General features: G+C 35.7%; 1 protein-coding gene across 4 annotated transcripts in view; it reads right to left on the reverse strand.

Annotated features, from left to right (window-relative positions):
• ERCC6 (ERCC excision repair 6, chromatin remodeling factor) overlaps positions 1-15,878 on the reverse strand; it is a 119,019-nt gene that overhangs the window by 11,456 nt on the left and 91,685 nt on the right. For all 4 annotated transcript variants that reach the window (XM_001366039.4, XM_007478620.3, XM_016428141.2 and 1 more), the window contains 6 exons: positions 13,688-13,783; positions 8,895-9,113; positions 8,319-8,429; positions 8,068-8,187; positions 7,442-7,536; positions 49-194 (listed from right to left, as the gene is read on the reverse strand). In XM_001366039.4, the coding sequence (XP_001366076.2) occupies positions 49-194; positions 7,442-7,536; positions 8,068-8,187; positions 8,319-8,429; positions 8,895-9,113; positions 13,688-13,783 (787 nt within the window). The remainder of the gene's footprint in view (positions 1-48; positions 195-7,441; positions 7,537-8,067; positions 8,188-8,318; positions 8,430-8,894; positions 9,114-13,687; positions 13,784-15,878) is intronic.

The raw sequence follows: 15,878 nt of genomic DNA on the forward strand, positions 1-15,878 counted from the left end.
ATAATTTAGGAGTGTTCTGTTTTTAAGTGTAATTCTCTTATGAAATACCTGCAAAAATAGCACTAGTTTCAGTGCTTTGAGATTCATCTGGACTACTGAGAGTAAACAGCTCATAAAGATCATTGGACTTGAAAAATCGTCTTTGTTTGGGGTCTTTTAATATTCTGTTTGTTAAAAACTGCTTGAAGATTTGTCTAAAAACATAGGAAAAAAATACAATGGTATGAAATAATATTTAGCTACAACTGAGTACATAATCCTTAAAATGCAATAAAAATCTATAATAATTTTACCTAAGAGTTCGAAAGCAATGGAAGAGATGTGTAATACTCAGTAATATTACTAACCACTACAGTCAATTAATATAAGAATTTATATTACAACACCAATTACATTTAACGTACCAGGTAGCTGCTACTCCATATTACTTAGATTTAAAGTAGCAAACAACTTCAGCTATAATGAAAGACATTTCTATTCAAATATTTTTTTTTAATTCTAAGAAACAAATTTTCAAAACATTATAAAGTCACTATAATTATAAGTTGGGGCAATGGGGTAGATAGATGTCTTTTGCTCAATATTTCTTCACGTAGTTTCAGAACAATGCTTATTAGCAAAGATCCAGACAAAATACAGTAGGATCCTAAAGTATTCCTTGTAAATACCAGGACTTCAGCATTTTTACTTTTTACTTTTTCTTTTTGAAAAATAATTATTCTTTATTTACACATTCATTTTCTAAAATGTTGAGTTCCAAATTCTCTAATGCCCTCCAGTCCCTTCTCGCTCCATTGAGAAAGCAAGCAATATGATACCCATTATTCATATGAATTCAAATAATACATATTTCCATGTTAGCCACATTACAAAAAAATGAGTAAAAAATAATATGCTTCAATATGCATACAGAGTTCATAGTTCTCTATCTAAAAGAAGACAGTATATTTCATCCTAAGTCTTTCAGAACTCTCTTTGACCTTTGTATTGCTGAGAATAGTTGTCATTCACAGGTGACAGTCATTTGCTGTTACTGCATACAATGTTCTCCGGGTTGTACAGTTTGAATGTCTTCCCAGGTTTTTCTGAAATCATTTCCCATTTCTTTTTTTTTTAAACCCTTACCTTCCATCTTAAAATCAATATTGTGTATTTGTACTAAGGTATAAGAGTGGTAAGGGCCAGGTAATGAGGGTCAAGTAACTTGCCCAGGATCACACAGCTAAGAAGTGTCTGAGGCCAGATTTGAACCCAGTACCTCCCATCTCTGGGCCTGGTTCTAAATTCACTGAGCCACCCAACTGTGCCCTCCCCACCCCATTTCTTTAAGCACAATAGTATTCCATCATAATCATACACCATGATGAATTCAGCCATTCCTTAACTGATAGGTTGCCCTTTAATTCCCAATTTTTTTGCTACCAGACATTTTGCTTTCTTAAAGAGGTGGTTAGGTTAGATTAGGAAAAAAAACCTTAAAAAAAAAGAGGTGGTTCATACCACAGAAAGTACACAACTAAGAGATGCAAATTAATCTTAAATTCACAAGCAAACTAATTCCTTTGGAGTTGAAGAAGGCATAAAATTTTTCTACATCAAATGCATTTTTGAAACTATGAATAAGTTTATTTGTATTTAGCCAAATTGACCTTTCAAGGAGGAAAAGAAAATATAAAGTTAATCAAAAAAGCACAAAAACTCAAAATAATCCAAATATTACAACCTCCATGACAAGGATGTTCCCTCTAGTGACATAGAAGGTAAGCTATATATGCTAGACATAATGTTTAACTCTTTTCTTTTACTGGCTCTTCATCATCAATCCCTAAGATTGTGTCCCTGCGGCTGTATCCTGAGCCCTCTTCTCTTCTTTTTCTATTTTCCGTGGGTTATTGTTATTAATTAGCTCTGTGAGGATGCCTCAAACGTATATGTCCAGCCAAACTACACCATACTTGATGAATTCGTATTTTGATTGCATTCTCTTCACGTTAACTCTACTTAATTCTATCTGTACTTGTCATCTTTCCCATTCAAATATTAGCTCCACTGGAAGTACATTTATCCCCAGTGCTTCTTGCCATTCTATCCCTCTCTACCAACTGTTTGCCAGGGAAGGAGGGAAAGTCACTGCACCATGTACCCTCCACTTGCCTACCCAAGCCCGCACTGGCATGAGAGTCCCTCCCATCCCTTTTTTTCAACTATACACTGCTGCTTAATGATGCCAATAACCCTGCCTAAACTCATGCTTAAATGATTAAGAAGCCTCCTGCTCTATCATAGGCTGCCCATCCCAGTATATTGGAACTCCTGGTTATCATGCAAATATTCTTCTCTGACCACCATTGCCCACTTATTTCCATACCCCCATAACCTAAGTCCCATAATATCCCACTTTAAATCTATCCATCCCTTCCACTCTGCTCCTTGAGATGCCAACTCCATAGGCAGCAAACTCTTTTTTTTTTACCTCAAACTACTTATTCCTAGAAAATTCTCCCCCTATTGACAACACAGCTTCCCTGGTCACCTTTTCTAGCAGTGGTTGCACTTTCATTCATTCTTACCCTTGACTCACCACTGGAGGTGGGAGAGTGGGAATATCTGCTTCTCACAGCCTCTTTCAGGCTCAGGGATCCCTCTACCTCCAACACTCAGGAACTCTCATCCTTTGAGGTTCACTCAATACACACCACCCAATTAAGATTTTGTAACTTATCTACTGACCACCAGTATACTATACTTTCCTCAATGAGTTCAGGGTCTGGCTCATAGTCTCTTCTCCCCACATTTGTCCCATACTAGGGGGACTTCAATATACATTTAGCTACTTCCAACACTCTAATCTCTTAGTTGGACTCATTTTCCATAATTGATCAGAAAGGTATAAAGGGATTGCTTTGCCACAGGGAGGACCCATTCAGGGCCACAAAAATGAATCCTGTTCTCGGTCATGTCATCATACACAACTTTTTCATTTTCAAGTTTATGAACTCTTAAATCCCCTTATTTGGGAGGGGGGGAACGTTATTATTCTACCTCTCTCTCTCTCTCTCTGCCTTGCATTCGCCTTACTTCCCAATCTCGACTTCTTGGTGAATCAATTCAATTCTGTTATCCTTTGTCACCTTATGGCCTGCCAAGTTTCCATGTTGGATTATACTACTGCTACTCACTCCTAATCATATGCTGCCGAACAAAACCGAAGAAAATAATCACAAAACAGTGTTGATAGGGTCCACTACAAGTTTTTGTTACAAAATCTTAACTGGGTCCTCCCTGTGGCAAAGCAATCCCTTTATACCTTTCTGATCAATTCCCTATTCCTCTCACCTTTTCATTCTTCCTCCCACCTCCAGGGCTCTTCCTCCTCACACTCCTCAGCTGCAACTTTGACTTACATTTCACTGAAAAAGTAGAGACCAGTTGCTGAGAACTCCCTTTTATCCCCTCTCCCTCATTCTACCTTCAGATGCCTCCCACCACTCTCTCCTCCTTCATCACATGAAGAGAATAAACTCCACCTACATTCACAAATAATCCCATTCAATCCCATCTTTCTACAGCAGTCTATATGCCCTCTAACACCTCTAATCTCTCATTAATCTTCAGTCTCTCCCTGTCACTTCCCTACTGCTTATAAACACAATCATGTCTCCCTATCCTCAAAACCTTCAATTGCGTCTATCCATCCCTACTTGGGTCTCATATTTCTCCTCCCCTTTGTGTCTAAACTCCATGAAAAGGTCATCTATAATTGATGCCTACACTTCCCTTCCCTTAACTCTCTTCTTAATTCTGTGCAGTTTGGCTTCGAATCTCATCATTCAACTGTAACAGCTCTCCCCCAAATCTACAGTGATCTGCCAAACTTATCAGTTGTCAAATCTAATGGACTTTTCTCAGTCCTCATCCTTCTTGACTAATCTGTAGCCTTTGACATGGTTTGCTCCAGAAGCAAACACAGAATCTGACATTCAAAGGCCTTCATAACCTAGACTCCGCCCACCTTTCTTGTCATCTTATATCTTACCTCCAATATGTACCAACAAGTGACCCCAATCTCCAGGCTGTTCCCCAACAAGACACATCATCTCTTAACTGCTGGCATTTTTCTCTGACTGTCCCCCTCTGCTCTAACTACTGATCTCCTTGACTTCCTTTAAGTTCCAACTGAAATCCCACCTTGTAAGAAAAACTTCCCTAGCCCCTTTTAGTTCCAGTACCTTCCCTCTGCTAATTATTTCCCATTTATCCAGTATATAGCTTACTTTGCCTATTTTTTGTTTGTATGTCACCCCCCCCCCATTAGAATGTTATCTCCTTGAGGACAAAGGCTATCTTTTGCTTCTTTTGTACTCCCAGTATTTAGCAAAGTGCCTGGTACATAGTAGAGGTTAGATAAATGTTCAATTAATTGACAGATTATCTACAACCTTTGACAATGCTGATGATTTTCTTCTCTGTGGTATTTTCTTCTCTAGTTTTTCATGACACTGCTCTCTTTTAGTTCTCCTCTTACCTTTCTGACAGCTCTTTCTCAGTTTCCTTTGCTGGATCTTTATCCAAGTCACACCTATTAACAATGGTTATCCCTAAGGCTCTGTCCTGAGCCCTCTTTTATTCTTTCTATATATCATTTTGCTTGGTGATCTCAACAGCTCCTATAAATTAAACATTTTTATACTGATGATTCCTAGATTTATCTGTCCCTAATCTTCCTCCTAATCTTTGGTCTAAATAGCCTACTGCCTATTACTCATCTGGAACTGGATTACTCTGTAGATATGTTAAATTTAACATATCTAAAAACAAAGTCATTTCCCCCCTTCCTAATTTTCCTATTACTGTCATGGGCACCACCATTCTCCCAGTCACAAGTCATCCTTGACTCCGCACTCTCTCTCCATACCCAATTTCTTGCCAAATTCTATTGATTTTACCTTTGTAATATCAATCTTAGATACTCCTAGCTATACTCTAACCCTACTATTACCACTCTCTTCTAGGCCCTCATCATATAAATGCCTCAAGACTGGATGACAACAAAAACCTTCTCACTAGTCTCCCTGCCTCAAGGCTCTCATCACTTCAGTTTATTTGCCACTTGGCTAACAAACTGATCTTCCTTGAGCACAAGTCTGGCCATGTCATCCCCCATTCAATAAACTCTAGTGGCTTACTACACCTCCAGGTTCAATACAAAATCTACTTCACTTTCGTGAAGCCTTTCCTAATTGGCTCATCTCCCACCTCTCCTGACTTACTCTCCATCCCCCTTCCCCATGTATTGTATCCCTGTGACACAGACCTCCTTGTTATTCACTGCACTAGACACATCTCCTATCTCCCATCTCCCAACTCTAGCCATTTTCACTGATTGTCTGCCATGTTTAAAATTCTTTCTCTTTTCTTCTCTGCCTCTTAGCCTCCTGACTTCCTTTAAATCACAGCCACCTTCTTTAAGAAGCCTGCCTTTCTTAATTCTATTTGATTCCAGTGAATTCCCTCTTGATTATTTCCAGTTTACACCATATATAATTTATTTGGTCACAGTTGTCTTTATGTTGCTTCCCCTATTAGGCCATGAGCATCTCAAGAGAAGGGATTGCTTTCTGCTTTTTTTATATCCCTTCTACTTAGCACAGAGCTTGGCATATAATCAGTATTTTAAAAGGGGTTGCTATTTATCCATATACTTCTATAAATTCACCGTATGGAGGCCACTCACTATGCAAAGGGACTTTCTTTTCCCTGACATTCCAGAATATTTCATCATTTATCCATTAATCTTGCAATTTTCTTAACAAATAATTTTTCCTCCAGTTCTTCCTCCAAATTTCTGGCTTGTTAATAGGTGGTTGCCTGTTCATAATCATCATTGTACTCTCCTGACATTTAAATTTGATTCTTCATAGACTACCTTTCCATGGATAGGACTTTGTTTCAGAGAAAAATCTGAAATCATTAAAAAAAAAACCCTACAATTTCTTAATGGCACCCAAGCTAATTATTATCTTCTTATTTAATTCTGTTCCAATGACTATGCATCTTTACTGTCTATTCAAGGTAAAAATATATGTATACACACATGTGTGTATGTATATATATTGAGGATGCTCTCAATTTATGTGTAGATAATTCTCATAAAAATTTCATATATGTGGAAAGGTGGGTTAGGTTGATAGTTATTTTGCCTTGATTGTTAAAATATGAGATTTTTTTTCAGGCCTGTTATAAACTTCTCCTTTCTTAGATACGTTGGGAACTAATCCTCACTATGTTCAACATGACCTAATTCAACTGCTTTTCTCATCTTTGTTTGCTTTAGTGCTATTCTTAACTCTGTGAAGATAAGAGTCCAAGTGTGGTGGTTTTATTGTTCTTGACAGTGAAAACAGCTTGTTATAAAAACTTTTGCAGATCTTTTCCATTTTCCTTCTGTTTCTTGTCTTTTCAATTTTAATCCTTTAAGTATACATATGTGAAACTTCCTAAAACCTTAAAGGTATAACAGCTGTTCGAATAAAGTGTAAAGACATTAAGATAACACAAGTCATCTACACCCTTTTAATTTCTGGCTAAGCTGTGATTTGAAACAGTTGTTATGGAAAGCAATTTGAAAAGCAAATTGAGATGCAAAAAAGTATCTAATATACTCATGTCTATTACCCTAAAAATCCCATTTAAAAGGCATATCTTTCAAAGAGGTCAATGACTGGAAAGCCATGTATCTACCAAAATGTTCACTGCACTGAACTATAAGTTCCCATACATTAGAGAATGACTAAACAAAAAGGAGTACATGAATTCAATGGCATAATTTTATATCATATGAAATGCATATGAAGAATTAAGGGGGAAAAATCAAAAGACCTATTAATTGATACAAAGCAAACAAAATTAAAAAAATGCACACAATTACTACAACAATGGAAATGAAAAGAATAAAATGGATGGAACAACAATTATAACAGGCAAGCCTGATCTGGAGAAAAGCTGAAAAAATGCATTTCCTTCCCTTCAATGTAGAAATGGAGGACTATGGGTACAGAATACCTCATATGGACAGCCCCAATCAATATACTGTCTAATTTTGTAGTTCTTTTTCTTCCTTTCTCTTTTAAATTTTTGGTTATAAGAGAAAGCTTATTGGGGAAGAAATACATTCAGAAATTAATGTTGGATGGTTAACCTCAACTCTTTTGAGTGGTTATACACTTTCAAGGTAGGTAGATCTACACTGTTCCAGAGTTTGGTGCAAACAGCATAAGGTGATGAGTAATCAGGACCATCTGAACCTTAAAAAATCAATTCCACCCCCCCACCCCAATCCTGATTCAGAATTCTGGCAGTTATAACTGTTCTGGTTTCATTCCAAATACAGTCAGTCAAGTTAGAAAACATTATTAAGAAAAAAGTTGCTGGTTCTGCTGACCTGTGATAGATCTTTTCTTCAATGGTACCTGCAGTGAGGAGCCGATAAACAGTCACTTGTTTCTTCTGACCTATTCTCCAAGCACGCTCTCGAGCCTGTTACAGAAAATGCATTTCATTTTAATGGAGGCTTAATTCATAGACAAGAAGCAGTGTCCTTCCTCCCACCCTAAAGTTACAACAACATCTGAGAGAAATAAATAGGCCTAATTACTAAAAATGAAGACAGCCTATTTATGAAGCTAAAATTGTTACATTATAACCTGAGATATGTGTTCAGCAATTCAAAATCTCATCATGCACACTACACTATTTAAAATATAACAAATATGTAGATAAATTACATTAATGATGAATTTATCTGATTAGATGATTCAGATAGGAAATATTTTCCTATACGGAAGATAAATTGTCCATTGCCCCGCAAACTGCAGGACTGCTGTCCTCCAAGTTCAGATATGAATTCTAGTACTCTACACTGAAGCCATCTAGTGCATACATTTAAGCATAATTATAAAAACATAGACAGAAATCTGCACAGGCTCTTAACTCATGACATATTTCTCACAAAATTAACCTTAAAAAAATAAGCTCCTGATTTTTAGCATTAATTAGAACATAACAAACCTGTGTGTCTGTGCTGGGATTCCAGTCAGGATCATAGATAATGACTCTGTTGGCTCCTGTCAAGTTGACTCCTATACCACCCACACGAGTAGTAAGAAGAAATACAAATATGGAAGTATCCTGTAGGCAACATATTAGCCATTTAATATTTAAAGTTAAATCACAAATATTTATTTTATTGTCAATAGCACGTGGAACAATGTGTGTTGTAGCAATTGTATTTGATGTTAATAACTGATAAGATCTCACACCTCATTGTATCTTGTAATAAGTGGCTGTCTTGAAGCTATTGTAGTAGTACCATCCATCTTCAGGTAGGAATAATCTCGTGTTCTAAGAAACACTTCAAGTAGATGTAACATCTGTAGGGGTTTTAATGAGAAGGAAAGGATTGGTTTTAATGAAATAATACACAATAAGTGCTTGTATAGCACTAAACATCTTAACTCTTCCATTCAGAAACCTTAAGGTAGACAAATACAACTTGTGCTTCACTAAGAAAGGCTTATTGCACCATTTCTTTCCAAAATGTTTTATTGATATCTTTAGATCTTATATTACCTTCATTTCCAAATATGCTCCCTGCCATTACTCAGTAAGCCAGCCCTTAAGACAAAGAATAAAAGCATTTCACACCCATAAATCTCCTACCTTTAAAAAAAAAGATGCCCCAGATGTATAAAATACATTCTTTCACTATTTATTCTATCCAGATTTAATGAAGAAAACAACATTTATTTTGGATTATATCCTCACTTCTGAAGTTGTATTCACAAAACTTAATCTTTAGGTAACATAAACTCTTGGTACAGAGCCTACATACTCACCTGCCTTGACTGAGAGAATAACAACACTCGATGTCCCTGCTTGTGCCATATTTTTAATAAAGATTCAACCACTATCATTTTTCCCGAGCGCTTCCAGTAGCCGAACTGGTCAGCTTCCTCTAATTCATCATCTGGAATACCTTTAATAATTTTGGGACCCCCAGAGAAGAGATCAGGGTGGTTGCATATTTTTCGTAATGCTACAAGCCCTGAAAAAACCTACAAAAGAAATAAAATTCTATAGTAACATATTTTATCATACTGAAAGTTATTCAGAAAGCAAGAGTAAGTAGATGTTAATATGCAAGAAATATTAAAAACAATTATTTCTCAAACACCAGAAGTCACTCTTCTCAACTCGTTCTTTTTCTATGTAGACTCTACTTTTTGCTAAAATTTTGTTAAATTTTATTTGATGTTGCCTAATTTAAAGCTCCATTTCATTTCTGTGGTGCCTTTACTCATTTATTTCATAGTTTACTAATGCCTGAGCATGCTATCTAGTGGCAAATGAGGGAAACTGCATCCTGTTTCCTAAAATGGTAGTAGTAAAAGACAATGAAATGGTTTTGAATATTTTTGCTTATAAAGGAAATTAATCAAAGATGAAAAAAGGATTAAGTTCAGACTTCCTTAGGTACTCAAGCCACAGAAATCACTCTCCAATTCTCCTCCTCCCCAAAAACAAAACAAAATCCAATATGGGGGGGCAGGTGAGGGTGGAAAGTTTATAGGCGAAACAATGTGGTACAGCAAAAAGACGACTACTTTAGGAATCAGGAGAGCCGAGTTCAGATCTCAAGTCTGCCACTGGCTTGTTGTGTGACCTTGGGAAAATCACTTCCTCATCTATAAAGTTATGGAGTTGGATGATTTCTAGGTCCTTTTAGACACCAAAATTCTATACTATAAGTTTAATGTATAGCTAACATTAATTTTAAACCAAATTGATGTCAAGGGTATATTCCCTTATGTGTTATAGACAAACACACACACACACTTTATAATACATTAAGGTTTATAAAAAGAACACATTTCCCAATCTCTCTGGGTCTCAGTTTTCTACTATATAAAAAAGGGTGAGAGTGGGCTGGATGACTTTTAAGGTTGTTCCTTTCTAAATTATGATCCATTACATAGGTATGGGATTTATTTCATTATTTAAGAGTGAAAGATGTTTTTCAAACTGTATCTTTGATTTTATAAGGTGCTATTAGTAATATTTGTGATTTTCCAAAAGTCTATGATTCCGAACTATAACACTTCATGGGGGGAAAATCATTTGCAATGTGAAATTCTGCTTGTTAAACACACTACAGTAGAAAGCAAGTTTTGCCTATAATACCATTTAATACTAACTTCATTGATCCTGGCATTCAAGGACTTCTATCATCTGGTTCTAGTTTTATCTCACACTCCTCCCCTTAACACACTCTCTCTCTCTCTCTCTCTCTCTCTCTCTCTCTCTCTCTCTCTCTCTCTCTCTCTCTCTCTCTCACACACACACACACTCACTCTCTCTCTCTCTCTCTCTCTCTCTCTCTCTCTCTCTCTCTCTCTCTCTCTCTCTCTCTCTCTCTCTCTCTCTCACCTTCTGTCTTGGAATCAATACTAAGTATCAGTTCCAAGGCAGAAGGGTGGTAACAGCTGGGTCCCACAGTTAGGAAGTATCTGAGATCACATTTGAACCCAGGTCCTCCAGGCTTCAGGATTGGCTCTTTATCCACTTAGTCACCTAGCTGTCCCACATTCTCTATGTTCTAACCAAAATGAAATTTTCTCTATCCTATATTCATATTTTGACCTTTTTCACATCCATGAATTTGGTTACATTATCCACCATATCTATAATAGACTACTAATAAATGCCCTTTGTAACTGAGGATACAAGGCAATGACACACAGACCCTATCCTCAAATACATTACAACCTAATGTGCAGAGGAAGGAGTTGAAAACATGTCTGAATAACTCTAATATAAGGAAAAGAGAAATAAGACCACATGGGCAGGGTCTGCATAAAATGATAGCAGCAATTTAAGAAGATATTAATTATATTAATTTCTAAAGGTATCAGGAAAACCATCATTGAAGAACTATGAAGGATTTTAACAGATAGAGTTATAATTACATAAAGATTAAAATAGAGAAGTGGAAGGTAAGAAAATACTGAGAATCATACTGCCATTTTCAAATCTGAAATAAAGGATCCTGATTAATTTGTGGTACTTAACCTATATGGGGAACTGAGCCCCAGAATGTAATCTTTTATCTTGATTTTTGAAGTTTCTTCAATTCTAGAAATCTTTGATTCTAAGAATAGGTGAAAAGTTGTAGAGTTCAATGTTTAAAAATTAACTTTAAGTATTTGATAATGATTTCCCTTTTCCTCACTAGGAAAAAAAGTGGTAAAAGAATCTAAGGTATTACAAAATTTGCAAAATCCATCCGTCCTTTGTATGAATTGATTATCATGTCAACTGAAAAGATAAACCAAAACTGCTAGATGGTTTGTCAGATACATCTAACTCTGAATATAAATAATCATAATTGACCAAGAACTCTCATAATTTAATAAGAATTAGACTTTTAAGTTTCATTTCCCTTGTTTCAGTTTGGCTTTTATTACAATACAAAAGTAATTGGATATAAAATTCCCTAACTTGAGAATGATACAATGCATAGCTGAAGTCTCAAAAGGAGACACTATTCAGCACAGAAAGGACTTAAAACTTATAGTCATATAGTTATGTCATATAGTCATATAGTTATGCTTTAGTTTCAAAACATCTTCTGTGCCAGCTTAAGAGCACAAAGAACTGTTATTCGACAGCCTCCATATGAACTATCCCCACTCGACCTCAAAAAGTCTGTTAGTATTTGTAACTGAAGTTATTTCAATTAACTTTATAGATATTCCTAAATTTAAAAGACCTCTCACCTTTATACAACTGAGACCAAGCACTCCCTAAATCAACAATCAAAAAAAAAAATAGATTCTTCATCACAGCATCAAATACTTTCTTAGTAGAACACCTTAAACCAAGTCTAAATTCAAATTATTTTTCTCTGGTAATGAAGCTTAACTAATAAATGTCTAAAGTATTAACAAATCAGAAATTTCCCAAAATACCAATTTGTATTTTTTCAGAGCATTAGGGCCTAACATGAGGACATACAACTTAAGAAACATGGAAAATGTGGAAGACATTTCAAAAAAAAATGAATATGTAAATTGCTTAAAGATACCTCTACTGTAAACCAATGGATAAACTACAAAGAAAGATGAAAATATTAAAACTTGAGAAACATAAACTTGAGGTATCAAGGGCAGGAAGTTGTAACTTCCATTCTCCTTTCTGCCTTCCACCACTGTTTTCTGAGCTCCTCATCTTTCCCCCTTGGCTTCCCTTATTTCCTTCAAGTCTCAGAGGCTAAAGTCTCACTTCTGCAAAGGACTTTCCCAGTCCTCCTTAATCTTAGGGCCTTCTCTCAAAGAGTAGCTCCAATTTATCCTGCCCATATTTTGTCTGTATGTAGTTGTTACATGTTATTACCCTCATTACATTGTGAGCTCTTTGAGGACAGAGACTTTTTTTTTCTCTTTGCATCTTCAATAATAAGATACAATCAGTACCTAGCAGTACACAGAAGGCAATTAATCACTGCTTGTGGACTGACCGTAATGGGTTACTAGACAATTGTTCTATCTCTCCCAAAAACCAACAAGAGACTGGCAACAAAAAAAGTGTCACACAAAGACAAGCCTGCTGAAATCAGAGCTGTTAACCACCAATGGTACATGGACAAATCTTTCTAAAATGTCCTTCTCTCAGGGATATAATCTGAGATGGCTAAGGGGAAAAAGATTAAATAATTTCAAAGTTACTTCTGGTTCTAAAAAGCTACCAAGGTTAAATAATTATAACAATTGATTTTTTGGTAAGCTAGAGTCCAAAGAAACTAATTTGTCTAAAGAGTTAAAGTAGAGTAGGAGGTTAAGCAAGGGCCAGAGTTTACATCCACATGTACATACTGAATGGCCATGAATACTCACATACAGAGAATAAATAACAATGCTGAAAAACTACTGCCATTGTTTCAGTTTTAACAATGTTCTCTAAATAGACTAATAGTAGAGGTTCCCAGTTGGTTTCCCAGCTTTACCCACTGCTTGAAGGTGATACATAATAGCTCTGAAGGCAACATCCTCCCTATAAGCCAAGTGTCATGGCCTCGCCCTAATAACAACAGTGCCAACAAGCACTCTGGAAGGAGAATGGAGAAGGCACAAGGTTTTCACTATGGTTCCACTTCCTTCAGGTGATGTTTCAAGTTAAAACTGACATTGAATTTATTCATAAAAGAGAATAAGGCAAAATCCCTGTTGCAATGGACAGAACTTCCCTTCTATAAAAATTGATACTTAAGTCCCACTGTGTTAGCTTTGGCTGAGTTTATAATGATTATATCAGTCAAGCTATTATTACAAACTCATTACTATTTAAAGTGCTTTGGGATTATGTGAAGTATGAAAGGTGTTAGAGCAAACCAAATTCCATTCTACTTCATATCATTTTTATAACAGGCCTCTCCTGAGAAGAAAATATCTATTAATCTCTGAGTCCTGAATTTTGTGTTGCTGTTGAGAGAAGAATGACTTAATAATAGCAAGACTAGAGCAAATATGACTAAATTCTTTTTACATGTGGGGCACAATCTTGACTCCCATCAGATGCTAGAAATCAGTGCTTTTTTCTCTTGGGTCATTCGGTGTTGATTTCTTCAGCTAACCTGCATTTCTCCATTAAGAATCCTGTAGACTTCTTTGGAATCTATGAAGTTTTGATATACTTTACGTTGCTCATCTGTTAAGCGGCAAAATAAGACCTATTAAAAAAATACAAATAAGAGCATTCAAAAATTATGAAAAGAACACTGGAAATTAAAAATCTGGGTGAGATTGAACTGATGGAAGCAAAAACATTTACATATTTTTTAAAAAAGGCAAATTTTAAAAGGAATTTGACTGGGGCCAACTAGGTGGCTCAGTGGATAGAGAGCCAGTCCCAAAGATAGGAGGTCCTGGGTTCAAGTTCAGTCTCAGATATGTTATAGCTGTGTGGCCTTAGGAAAGTCACTTTACCCCTATTGCCTAGATCTTACCACTATTCTAACTTGAACCCAATTCACAATATTCTAAGATGGAAGACAAGGGTTTAAAAAAGAAAAAAAATGACCCATAATTTCCAAAATATAAGTAATGTTTTTAGCTTCTTAGAAATGCCTTTAAATTTTCATGACTGATTTCAACAATTTTATAAAATTACATTCAATTTACATAACAGAAATAGGCAATTGAAAAAAAATCAGTACACCAATCCTGTATATTTAGAAAAGGAATAAAAACATAAATAATGCAACTGCCATAACATACTTAAACATGATGAACAAAGTTGATGGCAAACAATTTCCTTATTCCGTAAGAATTTAGAAGTGAGAACAATCAATATTTTTTATTGTGAATGTAACATAAATGATTTTTGAAATCTTAAACCTTTTTCAAAGTCTCAAGCTTTACTATCTTCCCTAACTATCCTTAACAATACTAATCTCATCCTACTTGAGTCTTGCATAGGATGTTTTTCTACCATACAACAGAACAGTTACATACTCTTTAATTTCTTTACAATTACCTCATGAACATTACTTCCTCAATTAGATTCTAAGATTCTTGAGGGCAAGGATTTTTTCAGGGTTCCCCCCCCCTTTCCTTTAACCTTAATTTCTCTTCTCCTTTTCCTCATTCCAATGTCTATCTCTGTGTCTTCTGATGAACTGAGCTTCCTTGTTCCTCTTCATTATATCCCATACTGTTTCCTCCTCTCTTTATCCATTCACCTATTATTTTATTTGTAGCTTTTAAAATTTTTTACTCCTTTTTTCCTTCTTTCAGTTTTTCCTGGTTTCATAAGCATGTATGTTTAAATGTATTTGTGTCTATATAAACATTACAGGATTCAGTAGTGAGAAGAACCATGATTTTTCAAGCCCAATTGGGACCCTCTATCTTCACTGCTTCACTCTTGCCTCACAGAGTAAGTGTTGGATAGCAAATCTAGTTTTCTAAAATCTTGTTTGTTGGACCTAAACCTTCCTCTTCTCTCTAAGAGAGAAAAAGTCACCAGAAGCCCTTTGGAGCTGAGGTTCAGGGGAGGCCAACAAGCACTACTAGCTGGTTGTAGTTGCCAAGTTATTCTTCGGATTACAGGGCAGGGAAGAAATAGATAAAAACCTAGAAGGAATGAGCTAACCAGAGTTAATGTTTATATAACTAACAAAAAATCCCAAACTACCTTATTCTGTATTGTAATCTTAAAAAAGAACAACTCTGACACACATAACTATTTTTCTTTTTAAAATTCTTCACATCACCCTTGCATGGTTTATAAAATTGTCCATGGTTCTAAGGAAAATATTCTCTCCTCCATACTTATTTGATCTCAAAATGTCTTTTCTACTTGGTCCTATTTGGCTTCTCATCTGGATTTGTTATTCTTGGAAAAGCATCTCTTGGGGTAGTCCTATCTTTATTGCTTGATCAGTGATTTTAAAGCTCTAATCATCCCTTCTAGATAGAAGAACTGAAGTCTTTTTTTTTACCATTTTCTCTAACCCTGCCTCTCAAAGTATTGTGAAAAAGCCACAAGCCATCTAGGAGTGTACCTTGATTTCTACATGGGTTGGAACACCAAGTTAACCTTCCCCAAGGCACCACAAAGTCTTGTCCTTTCCTCCACTCTCTTATTTTTATTTTTTCTTAATGTTGCATATCCTCCAATCCCTGGTTTGCTTTATTAAGACTGAGTTTACTGATGTAAAGTCAATTGCTAATTTCCTCTGGCAACTGCTTTCTAGATTACATGACTTTAAATACTTTCATCACAAAAAAAGTAGAGTTCAGACTTAACTTTCAATTCTGTAT

This window comes from Monodelphis domestica, chromosome 1 (assembly GCF_027887165.1).
Source record: "Monodelphis domestica isolate mMonDom1 chromosome 1, mMonDom1.pri, whole genome shotgun sequence".
NCBI classification, from domain to species: Eukaryota; Metazoa; Chordata; class Mammalia; order Didelphimorphia; family Didelphidae; genus Monodelphis; species Monodelphis domestica.